General features: G+C 37.6%; 1 protein-coding gene across 1 annotated transcript in view; it reads right to left on the reverse strand.

Moving 5' to 3' along the window:
* Positions 1–22,657, reverse strand: part of LOC150083240 (leucine-rich repeat-containing protein 49-like) — a 494,942-nt gene that overhangs the window by 283,753 nt on the left and 188,532 nt on the right. The window contains exon 7 of the mRNA XM_090377128.1: positions 18,630–18,696. Coding sequence (XP_090233254.1) covers positions 18,630–18,696 — 67 coding nt within the window. The remainder of the gene's footprint in view (positions 1–18,629; positions 18,697–22,657) is intronic.

Raw genomic sequence — 22,657 nt, forward strand, 5'->3', positions numbered from 1 at the left:
AATGCCTATGTTCCCACCTATAACATACAGTGGATCCCCACTTTACAATTAGTTCACTATACGTGGACTCTTTCCATAATAAAATACCATTCAAATTGGAGGTATCGACAGGCTTTAAAAGTAATGATATAAAACACAAATTTACACTTTATTACGTTACCAATTAACAAAATTAAATGATACACAAAAATCGAAAGAATATTTTTTACAGGTAAGTAAAATAAAAATAAATTTACGCTTCTGTACATAGCTTAATTAATACTGTAATATTTACATACAAACTAACTGATAATTCTGTTCATTGACATATTTTTGGGTTGTAAAATAAAAACAATAAAAAAGATAAACAATCAATAACAAAGAATACAGCACACACAAATTGGAACTAACACAATATGTGCAAATGAGATACTGAATATGTTTATGAAGCTTAAAAAATAGGAATAAAGAGAAGATTCTGAAAATTTGTTTTTTTTATATGATTGAAGAGATAAATGAAGGGGAAATTTATTTATCTTGGGTTTTTCATCATAATAATGTAAAAACCCACTGAATTCCAGCTATGTATTATTGCAGATTGAGCTTATTACCCATTTATAATAGATTCACTAACAGAAAAGCCCAATAAGCCGGAAACGGGAAATTGTTTTAACTGTTTTATGATAGTGACCTGCAGAAATGTGCTTTAGAAAAATATCACAAAGGTGTTCAAAATTGATTCTTATAACCGAACATATGATAACTATGAGTGCAGTGCATTTTAATGATTTGAATTAGTTTCTTAAAATTTGATTCTATAAAGTGGCATACTGGACCATGAGGTCCTTCCTCTCAGTCAAATAGCAGTGTTTGTAAATGTGTTTGCCACGTGTTTTTTTTTTTGGATCCTTGAGTTGAAGCAATTTTTTTGTGTTGTGCTTTAATTTGTTTTATTATTAGCTTTTATTAGTTTGAATCAATTTTTTTAAATCAATATGTACAATTTCCATTATAAAAATAGCTTAGTTATATATTGAAAATTTCAACTTCCGAAAGCTTGGAACAAATTACCAAAAATAATGTGTTATTGGGTTCATATTATGATATTTTCACGATATGAATGTCTCTGGAATGGATTAATATCATAAAGTGGGGATCCACTGTACTTCTCACTGTCATTAACTATGCTTGCTTTCTTGAATCATTTGCCACTACGATAATACTATGATGGCGTGAGAAAAAAGGGGGTTCAAATAAAGTAAAAAATTAGAGATCCCAACATCATAAATCCAAAAAGATAGCAATTATAGATAGCTTATATAACCGTGTGTGAGCGTGTGCGGACACATTAAAAAAGTCCTTCCCCCTCCTTTTCTTTTTTAAGTATAAACTGTTCACTGGTATTGGTATTATTAGCACAAAGTGGCCATATTGTTCATGCCAGATTATATTTTATGCAATTTTGGCATATTAGCAAGGCCAGCTCAAATAAATTTGCATTGTCTCAATGATATGAATAAGTAATAAAACCATATTTGTCAGATAGAGTGGAAAATGTTGTGTTACTCCTTCCAATATTGTACAGTCTTGCTGGACTGCACAATATTGGAAAGAATAACTCTCTGGTTATTATAACTTCTCCGTGTCTACTTTGGCAAGATTTGGAATGCCCCAAGGATGGAAGTTTTTTGATCGGTATTAGTTTATTTGAATGGGTGTTCAGTCTATATATTTTGCCATTTTAATCAGAATGTCTCTTTTGCAGTCTTGGAGGAGTAGTTTCCAGGTTGTCAATCTTGATTTCATACGATATTTTGCACCGTGATCAAAAAATTGTGTTCTGTTGGATTCTGGCACATTCTTGGGTAACAAGGCTACATTACTGCATCTGTTCTATCTCTAATTAGATCCCACATAGATTATGGTAATCCAGTATATAAATACTAGATGGAGTGTAATAAAAAAAACTTCATTCTGTACATATAACAGTACATTAAGAACTGTCTTAGGAACCCTCAGAACCTCTCCAGTATCCAGTCTAGTGTTACTTTTAAACTATGCTGATAAAATATGGAATCAGAGTTTGCTTCCCATCTAGCCATAGACTTCAAATAACTGAAGTAGTCCCAACCTCTGCGGAACCTATCTCTCACACAAACATTTATGCTTGCCCAGTGGATTACTTATCTTAAAAGGGATTCCTAATTGGAAGTATATAAATATTAAAAAGCTGTATTACTATAGTAATCTCTTTGAATTATATTCAAAATCTCAAAGCTAATGGATGCATGAAGAAGAGGGAGATAACAAAATATAATTTAAATTGACTCACAAGTGCGATACGGGCCTCACAATGCAACAAAATGTTCTGTCATCCACTCTTGACAAAATTAAAAATAAACTCACTAAGATTTAACAAAACCATCAGATAACCATGTTCTGTTTGATTCTGGCACACTCTTGGTACTTTCTCATTACTTTTCTTACTAAATATTTATAGACAGAGTAAATACTTACTATGTAGTTAATCTGTTGTACTTTCTGCTTCCCATGTCACAACACAAATTGTCAAGAAAATTGTTTCTTTTCATAGATTGCTGGAAAATAAGCCTTTTGTTAAGAATCAATCCCATGAAGCAAATGTGCTTGACCATAGTTATATTTTGGTGATCAAGGTGTAATTCAGGGTCTGGATGCAGCTGACATTTTCTACACAAGTGCTGCAATTGTTTTTTGTTCATACAGGCAGTAACCATTTTGTTTTGTCCAATAAAGTTAGTTCAGTGATAACTAACTGTAAGGCATATTCTTACAATTAAGATAAGTGGATGATGTATCTGAAGATAAGTGATCCAAGAAGAGATATGGTAGGATGGAAGCGAGTATTTTTTTGTCTTCATCATTAATTCAGAGGGAAAAGAGTTGTACTGAGCACCAATCCCTGTGGAGTGCCACAGGGTCAGTGCTAAAGTGCAACCTCCCAAAAGTTTCATTGCTGTAAAAAGTTCTGCATAAAGAGTGGAATTTTGTCATGAAGATCTAAGACAGAGGTTCCCAAAATGTGCACCGTGATGCCCTGGGGTGCCGCAGGATATTTAAAATGTTCAAGAGAAACATAACGATACTCCACATCTGTTGGACACCACGTGAACTACCAGTTCGAGGTAGCTCACAGTTGCAACATTATCATAGTTTCAACATTACTTATTACATTGTTTGGACCTAACTACTTAATAAATGGAATGTCATATTTCTTTTGGCCTAGGGGTGCCATAAAAAAATTACTGGGACACTAAGGGCACCATGAACCGAGAAAGTTTGGGAACCTCTGGTCACGGCATATCAGATAATGGAGCATTCCAAAGCACTAAGTTGTATCACTTCTGACTTCTGTTTATCTATTTGCTCATTTGATGCATGCATTATGTGCATTATTGCCTGCTTTGACCATAAGATCTAGGGCAGATTTGTTTTTATGAAACCTAAACTGATCATTGCTTAATTGTAACTGTCATTCTATATGAGATGACAGTTACCATTCATTCAAGGGTTTTACCTAGGCAACTTGGTAAGGAAATTGGTTGGTAACTGCATGATCAGAGTGGTCATTTCAAGGTTTTGGGAAGGCTAACAGTGGGCAATCCCAAGGGTTTGGTTAAGTGCTGTTCTGAAAAATTCAATTGTAGTAATTTAATAATTTGTATAGGTGCATCAGACATGTGCTTTTGAGCTCCTGCCTTTCTGCCCCTTTTCAACGTTTGTCTGCGAGAACCCCAGTCAAGACTTATCTTGTTCGATTCCTCTTCGGAAGAGCTTTCAAGTAGTAATACTTTTGTGTGTGTGTGGCTTTAGTGGAGTTTGAGTTAGGTTAGATTTTAATTTTTCAACTTCAGCCATGGAAGGCTGGATATTCCAGTAATGGCTTATTCCACCCCACCCACCCCATCAATTGCCTCCAGCTATGGCCAGCGAAGGTCAAACAACCACAGCAACAGCAGAATCTACAGCTACTACCAGCAGTGACCAAGACACCGAAAGCCACACCCTGTGACAACAGGTGAATACCTCAAGGTCCACAAGGTCAGTAACAGTTAATACTTATGCTAATGCCGTATCTAATGGATTATGCTTGACACCAGTGCAAATCCTCTCTAGCGACCAACAACAGTACATACGCAGTCAAACACCACCCCTACAAATGAAGCAACCGCTATTACTTCCCAGGAAAATGGAATAGTAATCTCTGCCACCAAGGAAAACACCCCTTTACAGCAGTACCTTACAGCAATTGCTGAGAAAGTACCACCGAAAATTATTACTCACGCCTCCCATGTGGCTGGAACTGTGCAGGTGTATTTTAGCCATCCCTTGTGGGTGCAAACTATCCTGCAAAATGGAATAGACATTGATCTTCCTCACCTGGAAATGCCACCATTTGCCTTAGCACCAATGAAAGTTACAATATCAAACGTCCCACCTGAAATTCCTCATCGATTCCTCAGAGGAACTTTATCCAAATATGGATCCATAACCGGGAAAATACACACACACACTATCTGCAGCAACTACAAAACTGGAATTTTTGCATATAAAAAGCTTTCAAAGGCAAGCACTTATGCACTTCGCCAGCAACGCAGCAAACAACATCCCTAAACTCATCAATGCCGAATTAAACGGCATTTTTACATTTACACGTTTTATACCTCCATTTCCTCACAATATTTCTTCTGCCATGAAGAGGGCCACATCAGGAAAAACTGCCTGCATATCTCCAGCCCTTCTGAAAGTAATAACGAAATTCAGGCGCTAACCAGGGCCAGGCCAGATGCACAGAGTGAGCTGACTGTTGGAGAAAATGGGGATACTGAAGAAACTATCAAACAGTGTGAGATGCTTCGCACACCAAACTCTTCAGAAAAGAAAATTCAACAACCACAGAAGACCAGAACACATTCTCTTCAGAAGGCCCACCAACAGACACAAGAGGTTTTTCTCAGAATCAACCCCCAAGGCAGTCAATATCCAAAGTAACAAAACATCAAAAGACAACACACATGCTGATAGGAAAAGAGCCAACCGCTAACAAAAACAACAGGATCAACAAAAAGAAGTACAGAACGCAACAGAAGTCAAATGGTCAGATCCTAAATAAGCCCATCATGCCATCAAGTATGGAAATAAATAAGCAGGTAGAAACGAGGCACGACTCAAATGAAGAAGAATTTTAATTTCTGGAGGCAGAAGAAGAGAACAACCGTGGTTCCCATTATTCAGATGCTTCAGAGGACGAGGACGGGAAAAGCAACTTTCCCTTCACTAAAGGCCCTTTAACTGTGGAAAAACTACGTTCCTTTCAAATGGAAGTCCGCGGCTCTCCACAGAAGCTGGTGACAGCTCTGAAGTTCATCACTAACATATCAGAGCTCATCTCACAACTTAAAGAACTGCATTCTAAACTAAAAGGAAAAAAAGGGCAGGGCAGACGTGAATAGATCTAAGCGTCTGTACTACTTGATTAACGGGCTGGAACAATAATACCATCAATCAGGATGCTAACTGCACTCAAAATCTGCAAAACCTTTACCATTATTCCTGTAGATAATGAGGACGTTTAGCATGTTGTCACTTAATGCAAGAGAATGCTCCTCTGCATTGCACAATAAACTGGCCCTTGACCAGGTCGAACGACATCATGCTGATCTACTCCTCCTGCAAGAAACAAATATTAAAGCAGTCACAAGGCTATCTTTGAAATGGGCAGACTGGTCATATGTATTCCCTCATTCTCCAACCCAACAACGTCATGGAACAGGAGTGAGTATCGGCATTCATCGTAAGTCTGCCTGTAAACTCAATGTGATAGCAGAGATCACTGGCAATGCAATTTATGCCACCCTGGATACACCCCAAAAGGGAACCCTGCAGATCTTTAACATTTATATCCCACAGCAGGACCAACTTTCTATTCAAATAACCAACTTCATACAGAGCCATATCACTGCAATAGATCAAGAACACATAATTCTTGTTGGTGATTTCAACTGCACTCTTAACCCAGAAATGGACACAGCACGATGCACTGAGCATCACACAATGTTAATCAACAACCTGCAGGCCCTGTAAACAACAATGAACTGGTTGATGCATTTAGACACCAGTACCCGTAAGAAACAACTGCAGGCCTTGTAAACAATAATGAACTGGTCGATGCATTTAGACACCAGTACCCAGAAGAAAAGTCCTACACCTGGATATCAGCAAATACAGCATCAAGAAGCCGATTACCAAGCTCGATTGGACAGATGCTACATCTCAATATTGAGGAATTAGACTTCACACCAGCTGGTATTTAAATAAACAAATTTCAATACTGCAACTAAAACACTTTATTTACAATAAAATAAAATTACAAGTACATAGAATAAAAATGGAAATAAGCTAAAACTGATGTGGTTTTAATTTACAATAAAATATGATGATAAAAACAATAAAATAATATACTAAAATACTGTAACAATTGTAGCTTTCGGGGACAGCGGTCTACTTTCTCAACAGCATACTTCTGCTGTGCAGCACATCCTTAAATAGCAGATCCACGGCACTCGTCACATGATTCCTTAGGAATATGGTTGGAATTTCCCATTTGCACACTGGAACCAGAAATGGTTCGGGAGCATGCCAGCTGAAAGCATTCATCTGTTCCAAGAACAACAGCTTCAAAGAGGGGATGTAAGCATACACCCATCTCTATTAATGGTATTGCTAGCCGCCCCAATACGTAAACTCTCAAGTCATTTATGGTCCCAGAAACCCTGTGCATGATCCGGGATGACAGCATCCTCCGGGGATATTTGATGTTGCTTCTCCCAGAAGTGTTCTGCCACGGCAGACTTCCCGTAACTTGCGGACTTTATTGCATTCATATGCTCCCCCAGACGGTCTTTCAGTTGTCGCCCCGTCTCACCCACATAACAGCTCCCACAATTCGGGCATTTAATTTCGTATACCACCCCCACTGTTGGCTTCTTTCATTATGGGGTCTTTGACACGAGATATCACTGTGTGCAACCTCCACCCCGGGGAGTTGCACACAGCGTATCTGACACCCCCGAATTATTCGTGCAATGTGGTCTGAAAAGCCCGGATAGTAGGGAATGTATGCAGTGCTCACAGGGGTGAACGGCTCATTACGGGTGGACTCTGCTCCTCTAATAAACCTGTCCAACACCCTCTGGGGGTAGCCGCATTTCTTGAGATCTGCCATGACGCAAATAATTTCATTATCTTTATTCTCGGAGGTGCTACAGTGGGACTACACCCTATGTATTAAAGCCTTCACAACACTATCCTTGTGTTGGCTGGCTTGTGCCGAGGTATAATGGGAATATATTGACCCAGGGTGCTAGGTACCTTGATAGAGCGTATGTGGGACTATTTACAAATGATACAATAGGCCTGAGTGGTATGCCCACTTTATGTATCTTGGGGAGCCTGTAGAATCTGGGTAAGTGGCATCCAGCAGCATGTAATGACCAATATACCTCCTTGGATATCCATCCTGACTTGCGCCAATGCTGTATAAGGTTATTCACTTGTTGCTCCAAACTAAACAACGGATTTCTACGGGTGACTTTATATGTAGTGGTATCTTGCAATAGTTCCAAGGCTTTACTAAAATATTGTTCCTTGTCTAAAATAACTGTAGCTCTACCCTTGTCCGTGGGCAAGACTATGATTTCGTCATCTTGTTTAAGTTCCCTCAAAGCCATTTTATGACTAGTACTAAGGTTGGAGGGAGCCGACTTGGCCTGGCTCAGGATAGTTCTAATGCGTACTTCATCAGCCTGAATCGCTAGTAACTTATAAATGGCTCTCTCAATGCACATCGCTATTTCCGCGATGGGAGGTTTTGTTGCGCATCAGAGCAAACTTGGTACCCAAGCTTAAAACCCCCCCTCCTGTTCCTTAGTTAGCCACTTTCTACTGAGATTACAAATAAAATTAGTATTAACATGGTCATGCGTAATCAGTCTCCTCTAATAATCTATTAAATTTGCTGATTTGCCTCTGTTTATACAGATCTGAAACCTTAGTCGTTTTCTCCGAGACTGATTTCATTACCAAGGATCAATGCACAGCACTCTCTCACTCTCTCGCTCTGGAAATTTTACAGAATTATTTTATTTTGTTTGCATCATTCGGCCTTATCAGGAAATTGTGTCCTGTATATACCTAAGATCTGAATATACTTAAGCCATTCCATTATTGAATACAGTAATATTGTGTGAATAAGTCAATTACAGATGATGTTCCAGTTGAGAAATGAATATATTTGTAGGTGCCTGTATTAAATAGAGTAAGTTGGTGCACATCTAAAACTAACTCAATTAACTTACTATGTCAATTGGTATACTAGGAGCTATATAGCAGATCATGCCCATTAAAATCTGCCAGAAGGTACAAAAGTGAAAATAGTTGAGAAATAAAATCAAAGTCGCTATGGAGTTCTGGTTGGGGAGTGGGGGATGTGATATATGTACTTAAATTATAGTCATTCCAATCACTAATTGTACTGCAATAGCTTCTACTGGTGTCTTCAAAGGATTACATCTGGCTGATAAAGTACTGAATACCAATATTGCAACCTTGCCTTGAGAGTCATTCTAATCCCATCCAAATATAGTGAAGTTTCAGATTTTTGTGGGGATTCATGGAGGTAGCTGAATTTCTCATAGATAACTGCCTGCTGGATTGGGTTTATTAATTAAATGGTATCATCCAGATTGCTTCTGAAGCAGTTACAACTCCACTACATGAACTTTTGCTAATCATTTTTATTTCTTCACAAAATATTGTTTATTAATATTGTTTTCAAATGTGGGTTCCTCTAGTTCAGATTGTTCAAGTTCTGTGTTGATTATTTGTGCATTTCTTTGCCTTAGCAGTCTCGCTGGTTTTCTACATTTAAAGGGTGGGACTTTAGGTGGTATCATACTGCTGTGCTACTTGGCGTGATTACAGTTTCCTATATTTCCTTCTGTTTGGATGTTGTGAGAACGGATCTGGCCCAACTGGATACAGTGCGTGGGACAGAAAAATCTGTTTAAAGAGGTGAAGCACTTTTTTTTTTTTTTGAAGGGTAGGTTTTGGTAATGGCTGGTGACACTTTTTGTTATCACACCTCATTTTCCATTTTATATTGTGTACCTTTTTTTCCCTTCAGTTTTTCCATTGTTTACACATATAAGAATAAAATGGATAATTTCCTTTATAGTTTTGGCAGATGATCTATTTATGAGTGGATACTTACCTATATATTTTTCTATTTATGCCACTCATGCCATTGGTTTGCCACTACTGTTTCAAGTACTTACAGTACAAGTTGGTTAATGTGCTGAATCCAGCCAACTCTCAGGAATTTGAAAGAAGGGGAAAAAGGTATTAAATGGCTGACATAGGAGGGTATGGAAACTTGAAGACATGTGAAAATGGAACAGTTAAATTTAGTAGCATTCATGGTAAAACCAAAGAAGTGTACATATGCATGCAAACTCTCAAAGAAAATGAGATTTCAATTTCCTGTTCATCACCCCATTGTTCATTGTTACAATAACTCATTATCACTTAATCTATCATATACACGGCAGTATGTGACAGCTCACATCAGATCACATGACTGTTTAATCAGTTGTACTTTGTACTTTTGAGAATTTATAAATTTCAATGCAGCCTTAATTACTCTCAATTATTAAAATATTTTCAATAATTTAAAATTGTTAAAAATATCTTCAGAGTTTTTATACACTTCTTTTAAATACACTTTATTTCTTTTATAAATCACTTGTATTAATAAAATTAATACAAATGATTCAGATGAAGAATCTGCACCACAGAGTTCTAACTGGCAAAGTACTTTCATATGATAAATTAAGCTATGAAAATCGTTCTGAAAACAATCCTAATGTGGAATTATAGCAGTCTGTGGCAAGGAAATTTGAAGATGCAATTTCTGTGGCAAGGAAATTTGAAGATGTAATTTCCGGTTACAAGGTGAAAGAAAAGCAAATTAAACAACTTTTTTTTATTTATTATTATTTTTTTTTATTTGGTAGTTGTTGGTGCATCAGCTTCTGTGTATAATGCACTTCCCAAGGTTTTTGCAGTACTTTGATCCAAGCCCGAGGTGGGATTTGAACCCACAACCTTTGGGTTGCTAAGCAGGCACTTGACCCACCCGGCTAGTAAAATTAAACAACTGAAAATCAGTTCTCACTTTAAGAAAGTGAGAAGCTAGCTAAGAAAAAGAACAGGTGCATGTATAAGAAAGATAAAACTGCAGTATCTAAGTTCCAAGAGAAATAAACTGTTGGCTTTGCTTATTTACAGTTTACATTACATTAAGTTTATACTAAGGAGGAAAAAAACAATTGGAAACTAAACATTATAAATTACATGGGCAACTAAACATTATAATTACATTATAAATTACAGGGATGGGATACACTTAAATAGAAAGGGTGCAAGAATGTTTGCTGATGCTATCGAGGCAGTGTTAGGTGGATCGGAAAACTGCTAGATTGGGGGGGATACAAGGACTAATAGATTAACAGTAGCCACTGGCAGAGGTGAAAGTGATTCTTGCATTGCTTCTATTGGAATGAGCAGCAGCTTGGAAAATAAGATGCAGGATATTTCAGAGACTGCTGGGAGTCATTGGGGTACAAGTAAACACATGGGTTGTGTTAGGATAGCTAAGAAAAAGAACAGGTGCATGTACACCAATGCTAGGAGTTTGGTAAATAAATTTGATGAATTTGAGGTATTGCTCAAAGCATCACAGGCGGATATTGTTGGGATATCAGAGACGTGGTGTCACACAGATATAAGTAATGCAGAACTGGAATTTGGGGAGTACAATGTTTACAGAAAGGATAGACAGGATAGGAAGGGAGGAAGGGTTATGCTATTAGTTAAGAAACACAAAATCCAAGGAAGTGAAGCCAGTCAACATCGCTGGACAGTGCAGTGTTGAATCAGTTTGGTGTGACATAAGCATTGGGAGATCAAAATTGAGAGTAGGAGTGTGCTATAGGCCTAATGACTCTGATGAGTATAATAAGAAACTGTACAGGGAAATAGAGTGAGCCAGTAAATCCGAGAGTCTTATAATGGGGGATTTTAATTTCCCAGATATTGACTGGAATTTGTGGGTTGGTCACTCACACACTAGCAAGGCTTTTGTGGATTTATTGGATGATTGTTTTCTAAATCAGCATGTTCGGGAGGCAACTAGAGGGAGCAATACTCTTGATTTTATTATCAGTAGTGATTCTTCATGCATTAAGAATCTGCAGATACAGGACCCACTAGGTGGCAGTGATCACAGTGTGCTGAAGTGGGATTTATTCAAGGAGGTAACTACCATCAGGGGTAAAGGGAAGGGTTATTGCTTTCGTAAAGGCGACTACGATGGTCTGAGTCAGTATTTAAATTCTATACAGTGGGACCAACTGATGATGTTACCAACAGGAAACTCAAAATGGGAAGCATTCAAAGAACTTATCTTGGAGGCTACTAGGCTTTACATACCAACTAAGAAATATTGTTTAAGGTTCAGGCCTAAATGGATGTCAGATGAACTAACGAGACATATGGCAGAGAAGAAAAATGCTTGGGATACATATAAATTAACACGTGACACAGAAGCCTATGATAGATATAAGTTGATCTGTAACCAAGTTACAAAGGAAGTTAGGCAGGCGAAGGCAGATTACGAATAATCTTTGGCAAGGGATACAAAGAAAAACAGAAAGGAGTTCTTTACTTATGTAAACTCTAGAAGGAAGGGGATGAATCAGATCGGTCCACTTGATATCGATGGTTCAACTGTTCGTGATCCTGCTCAGGTAGCTAACAAACTAAATCAATGTTTTGCATCTACATTCACACATGAGGAGTTAGTTATTCAGGAAGGGGAATGCCATAGATGAAGTAAACACTGGCAGTGAGCTAGATGATCTTGTAATAATTGAGAGTAAAGTGGAGGAGAAAGTGTTGAAGATAAATACAAGAAAGGCACCTGGGGTGGACGGGATCTATCCAGTTATATTAAAGGAGGCAGCAAAGGAAGTAAGCAATCCATTAGCCATAATTATAAGAGCTTCCTTGGACTCGGGGGGGGGGGGTACCCACAGACTGGAGATGTGCAAATGTAACCTCAATTCACAAAGGAGAATCAAAGGCTGACACAAGAAATTATAGACCAGTGAGTTTAACTTCTGTTCCAGGAAAATTAATGGAAGCACTGCAGGATCATCTTAACAAGAATTCAGTTATAGCTCAGACACAGCATGGTTTTGTTAAGGGAAGGTCTTGCCTGACCAATTTGATTGGATACTATGATGTAGTCACATAAGAATTGGATGCAGGGATTAACTTTGATATTATATATTTGGATCTTAGAAAGGCTTTGATATTGTTGCACATGGAAGACTGCTGCACAATTTGGAGCAGTGTAGCATTGGTGGCAAATTGATGCTATGGATAAAGGGATGGTTGAGTGGCAGAAGACAGTGTGGTAATTAATGGACACTGCTCTCGTGGACTAATGTTATTAGTGGAGTCCCTCAGGGTTCAGTGTTGGGTCCATTGTTGTTTTCTGTATTTATAAATAATATTGATGATGGTATATCAAGCTTAATGTCCAAGTTTGCAGACGATACAAAGGTTGGCAGGATTGTTAAGGACGCTACTGATGCTATGCTGCTGCAACAGGATCTGGAAAGGTTGAGCAGATGGGCTGAAAGGTGGCAAATGAAGTTTAACATTGACAAATGTAAAGTACTACATATGGGAAACAGCAACACTAGAGCAACGTATCAACTCTGTGGTACTGCACTGACAGTGGTAGAGAATGAAAAGGACCTGGGGGTAATTGTGCAGGCAGATATGAAGTTCTCTGAGCAGTGCAGACGGGCTGCAAGGGTAGCTCATGGTGTCTTATCAATGATATACAGGAATTTTTCTAGCAGTTATAGGAATGTGATTATTCCCTTGTATAAGGCAATGGTGAGGCCGCACCTTGAGTACTGTATACAGGTCTGGAGGCCTCATTTCAAGAAGGATGTAGAGCTGCTGGAACAAGTACAGAGAAGGGCAACAAGGTTAGTGAATGGAACGAAGGGCTGCTCTTACGAAGAAAGGCTTAAGTTTTGCAAATTACAGTGTCTGGAGACTAGGCACCGGCGAGGTGATCTGATAGAGGTGTATAAAGCCTTGAATGGTTTTAGCATGCTCAAAGCTGATGGGTTACTGCCTCTTGCTCAGAATAATCGCCTGAGAGGGCATAAATTCAAATTGAGGAAAGACAGATGTAGGATAGATGTGCGGAAATTAACCTTTAGCCAGCGGGTAGTTGGTTGGTGGAACAGACTTCCATCCCTTGTTGTGGAAGATGATAGCCTAAATAAATTTAAGGCTCAGCTGGACAGGTATTTCGAACGAACGGAGGGGTGAAGTGGAAGGTGGTTTTTTTTTTTTTTTTTTTTTTTTTCAGCTGATGCTGCATAAGCTTGCTTTCTTGCATCATATGCCTCTACTAATGTTAATGCTAAATGCTAATACATGAGAGAGAAGGCAAGATGTGTACAGAGTAAGGAGTGGGTTGAGCTGACTATTGTTTTTCCCCCCAAGTAAATTTTTATAGTTTATTAACAATTAGAAATGTGATCTTGAAGAACATTATACTCTAAACCCACAAAAATAATTTTTTTTTCAGTCACTATGCTGCCCACACAGGCAACATAAAATAGCAGTTTCATTAAAGAATGTAACAAACGATGTAAAAAATAAGGCAGGGAGGGATCCACCTTGCAGATCCCTCACTGCCTTATAACTATTGATCATCCCTAAGTAAAGTTTCTTATTTCAGTGTAATTAGTTGCTTAAAAGTGGAGTTTACAATTTCGAAAATTTATTCTAGAAATGCAATATACAGAGGTATATTAATAGTCTCTCAATCATCATCATCATCAGCCATTTTCAATCCACTGCAGGATGAAGGCCTCTCCAGCAACTTTCCAGTTGCTTCTGTTTTGAGCACTGGACATCCATTTACTACCCACAAACTCATGAATTTCATCTATCCATCTCCGCCTTTGTCTTCCAGGTTTTCTTCTAGCTCCTCTTGGATACCATTCTGTTATTTTCTTAGTCCATCTGTCATCATGTCTTCGAGCTATGTGTCCTGCCCAAGACCATTTTAGTTCTTTAGTTTTGATAAGAATGTCCTTTACTTGAGTTTGTTGCCTAATCCATGTGTTTCTCTTCTTATCTAACAGTCTGATTCCCAATATGATTCGTTCCATTCTTCGCTGTGTGGTTCTCAGCTTCTCTTCCATTCTTTTGGTGAGTGCCCAAGTTTCACTTCCATAAGTCATGGTGGGGAGTATACATTGGTCCATTATTTTACGTTTCAGACAAACTGGGATATTGCTCTTCAGTATGTGACTATATTTCCTGAATACTATTCATCCAAAATTTATTCTTCTCTTGACTTCCAGCCATTTATCATTATTACAGCTAATAACTTGTCCCAGATAAGTATATGACTCCACCTTTTCAATTACTGCTCCTTCAATCATTATGTCTCTTTCTGTGGCATACTTGTTCATCATTACTTTTGTTTTAGCCATATTCATCTTTAGTCCAAAATCCTTACTAGCTGTGCATAACTGATTAAGATTTTCCTCTAATTCTTTGGGATCATGGCTTATGACCACAATGTCATCTGCAAATCGCAAATGGTTTAGGTACTCTCCGTTCACATTGACTCCTTTCTGCGACCAGTCTAATCTTCTGAAAGCTTCCTCAAGGGCAGCAGTAAACAGCTTAGGAGATATTGTGTCTCCTTGTCGAACTCCTTTCTCAATTTTAAATTTCCAACTGTCTTTGTCTAGTCTAATAAAGGAGGTAGCACTCTCGTATATTTTCTTCAAAATCATAATATATGGGGTATCAATGCCTTGTCTTTCCAGTGCCCGAAACATTGCCTTATGCTGTATGGAGTCAAATGCCTTTTCATAATCCACAAATGCCAGGCATAATGGTGTTTTATATTCATTTGCTTTCTCCATTAGCTGTGATATTACATGAAGGTGATCCATAGTTGAGAATCCTGTCCTAAAGCCAGCTTGCTCTTTCGGTTGATTCTCATCCAGTATTCTTTCTAATCTGTTAGTAATGACCCTTGTGAACAACTTGTAGATGTGGGATAACAAGCTAATTGGTCTATAATTTCCAATTTCTGATTTATCTCCTTTCTTATGCAGCAAAACTATGATTGCATTATTCCACTGCTTAGGCGTCACACCTTTTCTAATGCACTTTGTGAAGAGCCTTGCCAGTTTTTGTGTTATGTCTCTTCCTCCCAATTTTAACAACTCTACAGTAACTTCATCTTCCCCCGGGGCTTTCTGATTCTTTATTTTCTTCAATGCATGTTCTACCTCATCAGGAAGAATATTGGGTATGTCGTATGTGTTGCTACTTTGCAATCCATCTTCCCCATTGCTGGCATCATTCCCCTGCTCCTTGTATAATTCTCTATAGTAGTCTTCTGCTATTTGAATTATGCCTTCTCTGCTGTTTATAAGTACACCATCGCTATTCTTCAGTTTCAGTATCATTTGTCTTTCTGTATTACTGCTCATGGCTGCTGATTTAAATCCTTTGTTTTCCCTTAATGCTTGTTCTACTTTTCTTGTGTTAAATCTTCTTATGTCCTCTCTGAGTCTCTTTCTAATGGCTTTGCATAACTCAGTATACTCAATTTTCTCCCTGTCAGTGTTTTTCTTGCTTTTCATTTGTCGTCTTCGGTTCATCATGACAAGTGTTTCTTGACTAATTTTTTCTTCTTTGGATTTCTTTTTCCCTATAGGTTTCTTGGGCTTTATCACTTTCAAAAAGTTGTAATATTCCTCGTTGATATCTTGGTCCTCAGCAGTCTGCAGAAGCTCATACTTGTTCTTAAGTTCCAGTACATACTGCTTTTTCTCCTCTTCTGTTATCTCAAAGACCTTTGTATTATTTACTCGAGTCAGTTTTTTCCTTTCCTTTCCTACATCTATATCAAGTGTACATCTTACCATTCTGTGATCACTTCCAACATTTACCTTATTTAGGACGGTGACATCATTCACAATATATCTTCTATTAGTGAGGATGAAGTCGATTTCATTAGTAGTTAATCCATTTGGACTCTTCCATGTCCACTTTCTGTTCACCCTTTTCTTGAAAAAAGTGTTCATTACTGACAGTCCTTGAGATTCTGCAAATTCCACAAGTCTTTCACCTCTTTCATTTCTTTCACCAATTCCAAAATTTCCTATAGTTCTCCTTTCTGTGCTGTTTTGTCTTTTTCCAACCTTAGCATTGAAGTCTCCCATAATAATAGTGTAGTGGGTTTTCTGCTCATCTAGAAGACTCTCAATTTCAGTGTACATTTCTTCAACCTCTTCATCATCATGGCTCGATGTTGGTGCATAAATCATTATAATCTTTAGCTTGTATCTCTTAGAAATCTTTAGTATTAGTCTTGACACTCTTGGTGATGTACTTTTGAATTCCAAAATGTTGTTTTTAAAATCTTTATGGACCAGAAACCCAATTCCACCCTCACTCCTTTCACTGTTTCCATTGGTGTACAGCAGATTTCCACTTGATAAACTTATAAGTGATTCATTTCTTCTTGTTTCAGCCAAACCGATGATATTCCAATTCACATTTTCTAATTCCTTTTCCAGCTCTAATATCCTGTCTTCACCGATGAGTGTTCTTACGTTATAACAGGCCAAGTTCAGTTTCCGTGCATGGCAGCCTGGTCGTACCCAGAGATTCTTAGCACCCTCTGCTTCCACTCTAATCCTCTCGCTGCCGTAAGAGGGAGAGTGAAAGCTGCTGGGGACTGAGGGCCATTTGTTTCGTCGTGCTTTCATATTGCTGGAGGGGTTGGTCTTTTCCTCTTCATGCTGACCAGGCATCTTGAAGAGAACCACTCTACACGTTCATTGCCACCTAAGTGACGTAACAGGGCTTACCATCGAGAAGGTGTGCATGAGTGGATTTTAGGGAGGCAGGCCAACCGGACTTCTCCTAAATCTTCTGTAATAGAGAGAGATTGGATCCATCAGTGTTTTAGGCTGAGTGTCTGATAACACACAGGATACCTGTTCCCCTCTAGTCTCTCAATAGAGCACAATAAGAGATGGAATTTGTATTCAATGAAAGTGAATTCCAAATAGGATTGCTGCAGTGAGATCAAGTTGTGAATTCCAAATAGGATTGCTGCAGTGAGATCAAGGAAAATTACATAAAGGTGACAGTATTCCGGGTAGTAAGAATTTAGTGGGTAAATTACTGTAATGTGATTTTTTATTGTGCAACTATAGCTAAGTCCATCTGTAAATATTTGCTTGGTTAAGTCAGCCATCATGCATGTTTCTGGCAGTTTAAAACTACGGCAAGAATAATTCCTCTCCCTGAACATCAGTCTATAAGCCTGAAGAACTAAATGGAAAAAGTTTCTTAGCCATAGGGATTACTCTGTACTGGAACCATTCACACACATGGGATACATAAATCTTGAATGGTTCATTAAAGAGATATATAAATTGAATATTAAATAACACAATATTTTTTTAACTCAAAAGCAAAATGAAATTTCCATCCTTATGGAAGATTTAATCTTCAGGCTGCTACATAATGACATATGAGAGGATGGTTTTGAAGTAAATAGGTTCCCTTTTCTTGAGTCAATTCATATAAGAACTTGAGGCATTTTCTTTGAGCAATTGAAAAATTTTCATTCTGGTTGTGAATTCCAAATAGGATTGCTGATTTTTGGATTGGGATGATTGTTTTTCAAAGCTTTAATGAGACCAGCATTCCACTATGACTTCAAAAATTTTGAAATTGAATACTGTTTAGACAATGCTTCAGAAGCAATGAAGGGCATCTAACACAAAATATAAAAAAAGCTACATTATCAAGATGCATTGGCCAGTGCATTCCATGAAAATGCAAATAACAGCATTACCTTGATAATATTCTTCGTGTTATGTGCTCTGAAATGTTCAGACATACAAAATGCTGCCACGTTTGCTAGTTATGTAATGAATGCAAGCCCAAAAAGTATCTTGTGGTCTGAATTTGTGAAATTGGCCTGTTGAGCTGTTTCCCTGTTTGCTACTTTTATAAAAACTGTCTTTACAGGTATTTCTTTTCTAGTTGTAGTTGATAAAATACATTTGAGACTATAATACATTCTTAACCTATACCACAGATCGCTGATACTGTGAGAGAGAGTAAGGTCACCTCAAAGTACAAGCTTATGTTCCTGGTCAGCAACTGTGGTAGTTCATGCTAAAAAGTCCATTGTGTATATGCCAATGATAATAATTATTTCTGTAGAGAGAAGATATGAACTGCCAATTGCTTCCAAGCTAAGATAGACTTCTTGGTAGGATTTTATTACATAGTAAATTGTGTTAGAACAGAGCAATTTATATTAAGGAATAAAACTAAATAAATAATTTACACAATTTCATTTAGTTAACACTAAAATTTATTTTAGTTTAAAATAAACAAATTACCTGGTTGCCACTCAAATCCAGAACATCTAAGTGAACTAAAGAGTCAAGTCCTGTTATCTGTCTAATTCTATTGGATAAAAATAATCACCATTAACAAATGGTACTCAAAAATACAATGTAAATTAAATAAATGCCCACCACAGAAAAGAAAAATAAAGATGTATTAATGTATTAATAACCTTGTGTCCCCATGGTTAAAAATCAGAATAATGAAAAGTGGGCAACTTCTAAAAGATGTAAGTGATAAAGTAGGCATGTGAATACATTCACATTTCTGAACATAAAAGAACCAGCACACAACCATATATGTGAATGTCTTCTCATAATAGGAAACTCCAACATGATAACAACATTCCTCTGAGATGATGTAAAAAACATCATGCATAACATCAAAACATTGAGTAAACCTATTTAATAAGATGACTTCAAACAGCTGAAGTTAGTTTATTAAATGGTATATAGGACTAATTACTTTTTTGAAGACTAAATGCACAAGGCATATGTTATGGGTGAAATTAACTATATAATATCAGTGTAAATACACCATACTTCACCTATAAATTTAACTATATAAGTGCATTTGAAGACAAAATGCACAAGGCATATGTTATGGGTGAAATTAACTATATAATATCGGTGTAAATACACTATACCTTACCCCTAAATTTAACTACATAAGTAGTGTAACGGCATCGTTTGATTTTATCTCATATTGTGGCTACCTTCACAAGATACCAGGTATTGTACTACTTTGAATAAATAACGCTTCTCTAGTAGAGGAGACTACTGTTATTTATTCTCAGTGAGCATCCCCACCCAGACGCGTTTCGGAGTTTGTTGGCTAACTCATCGGTGGGCAGGCAGGTACCCTGATAATGCAGACATGCCATCAAGGTTGCAAATTAATTCCACAATATGAGAGATGCTCAATCGTGAAGATAATGATAATATTTTGAAGACTAAATGCACAAGGCATAACATGTTATGGGTGAAATTAACTATATAATATTGGTGTAAATACACCATAGTTTACCCATAAATTTAACTACATAAGTAGTGTAACGGTATTGTTTGATTTTTAAATAGTTTTTTCAATTAATTTTTTAATAATTTTAGTTAAATTTATGGTGCATTTACACCAATATTATATAGTTAATTTCACCCATAACACGTTATGCCTTGTGTATTTAGTCTTCAAAATATTATCATTATCTTCACCATTTGGCATCTCTCATATTGTGGAATTAACTTCGCGACCGTGATGGCATATCTACATTATCAGGGTACCTGCCCACTCACTGATGAGTGAGCCTAGAAGCTCCAAAACACATCTAGGTGATGGTGGTAGTGCTCACTGAGAATAAATAACAGTAATCTCCTCTACTAGAGAAGTATTATTTATTCGAAGTAGTGCAATACCTGGTATCTCGTTGTGAAGGTAGCCACAACATGAGATAAAATCAAAAGATGCCTTTACAATTTATGTAGTTAAATTTATGGGTAAACTACGGCGTATTTACACTGATATTATACAAAGGGTACTAGGAAAGTTTTGCAATACAGCTTTGTTTATTTAATTTTTTCAAAGTAATTTCCTCTACATTCAATACACCTCTCCATCCTCCGAAACCAATCTTTAAACCAGTTCTGCCAAGTTTCACTAGGGAGTAAAGCACACTCGTTGTCCCAAGCCCGTAGAAGGTCCTCATCACTGGAAAACCGCCTCCCTTTTAGCTTCATTTTCACATGCTGGAACAGTGCAAAGTCGCAGGGAGCAGGGTCTGGACTGTAGGGAGGGTGCTCGAGAAGTTTCAGTCCTGTCGTGGTCAAATATTCGGTGCAGGCTTTGGCGTGGTGAGCTGGAGCATTTTCGTGATGGAGGTACCAGGTGTCCATTCTTGACTTTGGCCGCAGGTTCTTCATAGATCCAATGACTTTAGGCAGGCATTGTTCAGTATACCACTTAGCTGTGACTGTCTTCTGCGTGTCCAAAACGACACATTCCACAATTCCACTCGATTTGAAAAATACAGCTATCATTTTCTTCTTTACAGATTGGGATTTTCTGACAATTACGGGTGTGTCGTCATCATCAAAGACCCAAACTTTGTTTTGAGCCTTGGTCGGCAGATCGTAATAGTACAGCCAAGTCTCGTCACCTGTCACGATGCTGTTCACATACCGAGATTGTCCCTTATCAAACTTTTTTAACATCTCCCGGCACCAAGTCACACGTCGTGTCATCTGCTCTTCAGTCAGTTGATGCGGCACCCAGAGAGAACAAAGTTTCTTCACGTGCAAATGATCTTGCAGAATCGAACGAATTGCTGGTGCATTTAGGCCCAAAGTATCCTCTATCTGTTGGTAGGTCACTCGCCTGTTTTCGTCAAGCATTTTGCTCACAGCAGTAACGTTTTCCTCCGTAACTGACGTTCGTGGCCTTCCCGGCCTCTCAGAATCCTCCAGAGTGAAATTTCCCCTTTGGAATTCTCTATACCACCTGAATATCGTTGTACGATGTGGACAATCATCATCTAGTGCAAGAGTCATTTCTTCTAAGCACTGGTCTATGGTTAAACCACGCACGAATTTATACCGCAAAACTGTCCTTATCTCATTTCGTGACCATGATGCCATCGCAAGCACTTTACACTCTCACTACTAATGAATAACTGAGCCCATCAACTTGGCGCGGCAGCTACTATGCACGTATGAACATGTCTCAACATGCAGCAACAAGCAGCTTCCTGTGATTCATTGTTGCGTCATATTGCAAAACTTTCCTAGTACCCTTTGTATAGGGCTATTACACAATAGAAATTAAGTACATAATACATATCTACCAACATTTAGAAATTAGAACATTTAACAGATCTTTAGAGGAGGAAGGAAGTGGAAAGTACGAAATGCTCAATTTCACGAGAATTATGATATATGCCAGCAACAGCTAAGGCAAAATATCAGGTGTTATTAGTTACAACCATAAGAAGCAATTAAGAACAATTTAATTGCTGCTTCTTGCCTGAAGTATTTGGTGGGGGGGAGTTAAAACAATTCTAAAAGTATGACTATTTTTAAATTAATTTTCTATGTGAATATGTTAAATCTTATTTAAGAGAAAATATTATGAAAAAAAGAATTTAAAAAAATGTAATAAATATTTACTTTGGATTGCTAATTTCCAGTGTAGAACCTTATCAATCACAGTTTAAAAAGAGGCTTGACAAATGGTCAACTGTGGAGCCCAGAAATAAAAATAGAATTTTCTAGAGAATGACAATGCAGGACATTTCATTATTTACTTTCCTGATTTAGTTTAAGTATACTCCAAATTTTTATTTACCTACTTATCAATGGATTTTATATAATAAAAAATTATAATGAATCTACATATAACATATTTTATTTGAAATATGCAATTACTTGTAAATTAAGTTAGCTCATATTGTAAGAAAGGCTGTTGGCCTCTCATTAAAAACACTGTAGCATGTGATACAAGTATTAAATAGTTGTGTTACTTAAATACATTCAAAAACAGGGTTCAGTACTGGGCCCATTGTTGTTTTGTGTATTCATCAATGATATTGATGAAGGTATATCTATCATCAATAAGCTTAATATCAAAGTTTGCATATGATACAAAGGTTGACAGGGTTTTTAATAACAGTATGTTGCTGCAACGGGATCTGGAAAACTTGGGTAGATGAGCTGAGAAGCAGCAACTGAAGTTTTATATTGACAAATGCAAAGTACTGCATATGGGCAGCAGTAACCCAAGGAAACGTACCAATCGTGTGGTAGGTACTACACTCAGGGAAGTGGAGAGTGAAAAAGACATGGAGGTAATTGTGCAGTCAAATATGAAGTTTGCTGAGCAGTGCAGATAGGCTGCCAGGGCAGGTCATGGATTCTTTTCAATGTTAATAGGAATTTTGCTAGCAGGGACAGGGAGGTGATTATACTGCTGTACACGGCAATGGTCAGGCCACACGTGGAGCATTGTGTACAGGTTTGGAGGCCTCATTTTA

The sequence above is a fragment of the Mastigoproctus giganteus genome, chromosome 7, assembly GCF_048544385.1.
Source record: "Mastigoproctus giganteus isolate SK-2022 chromosome 7, ASM4854438v1, whole genome shotgun sequence".
NCBI lineage: Eukaryota > Metazoa > Arthropoda > Arachnida > Uropygi > Thelyphonidae > Mastigoproctus > Mastigoproctus giganteus.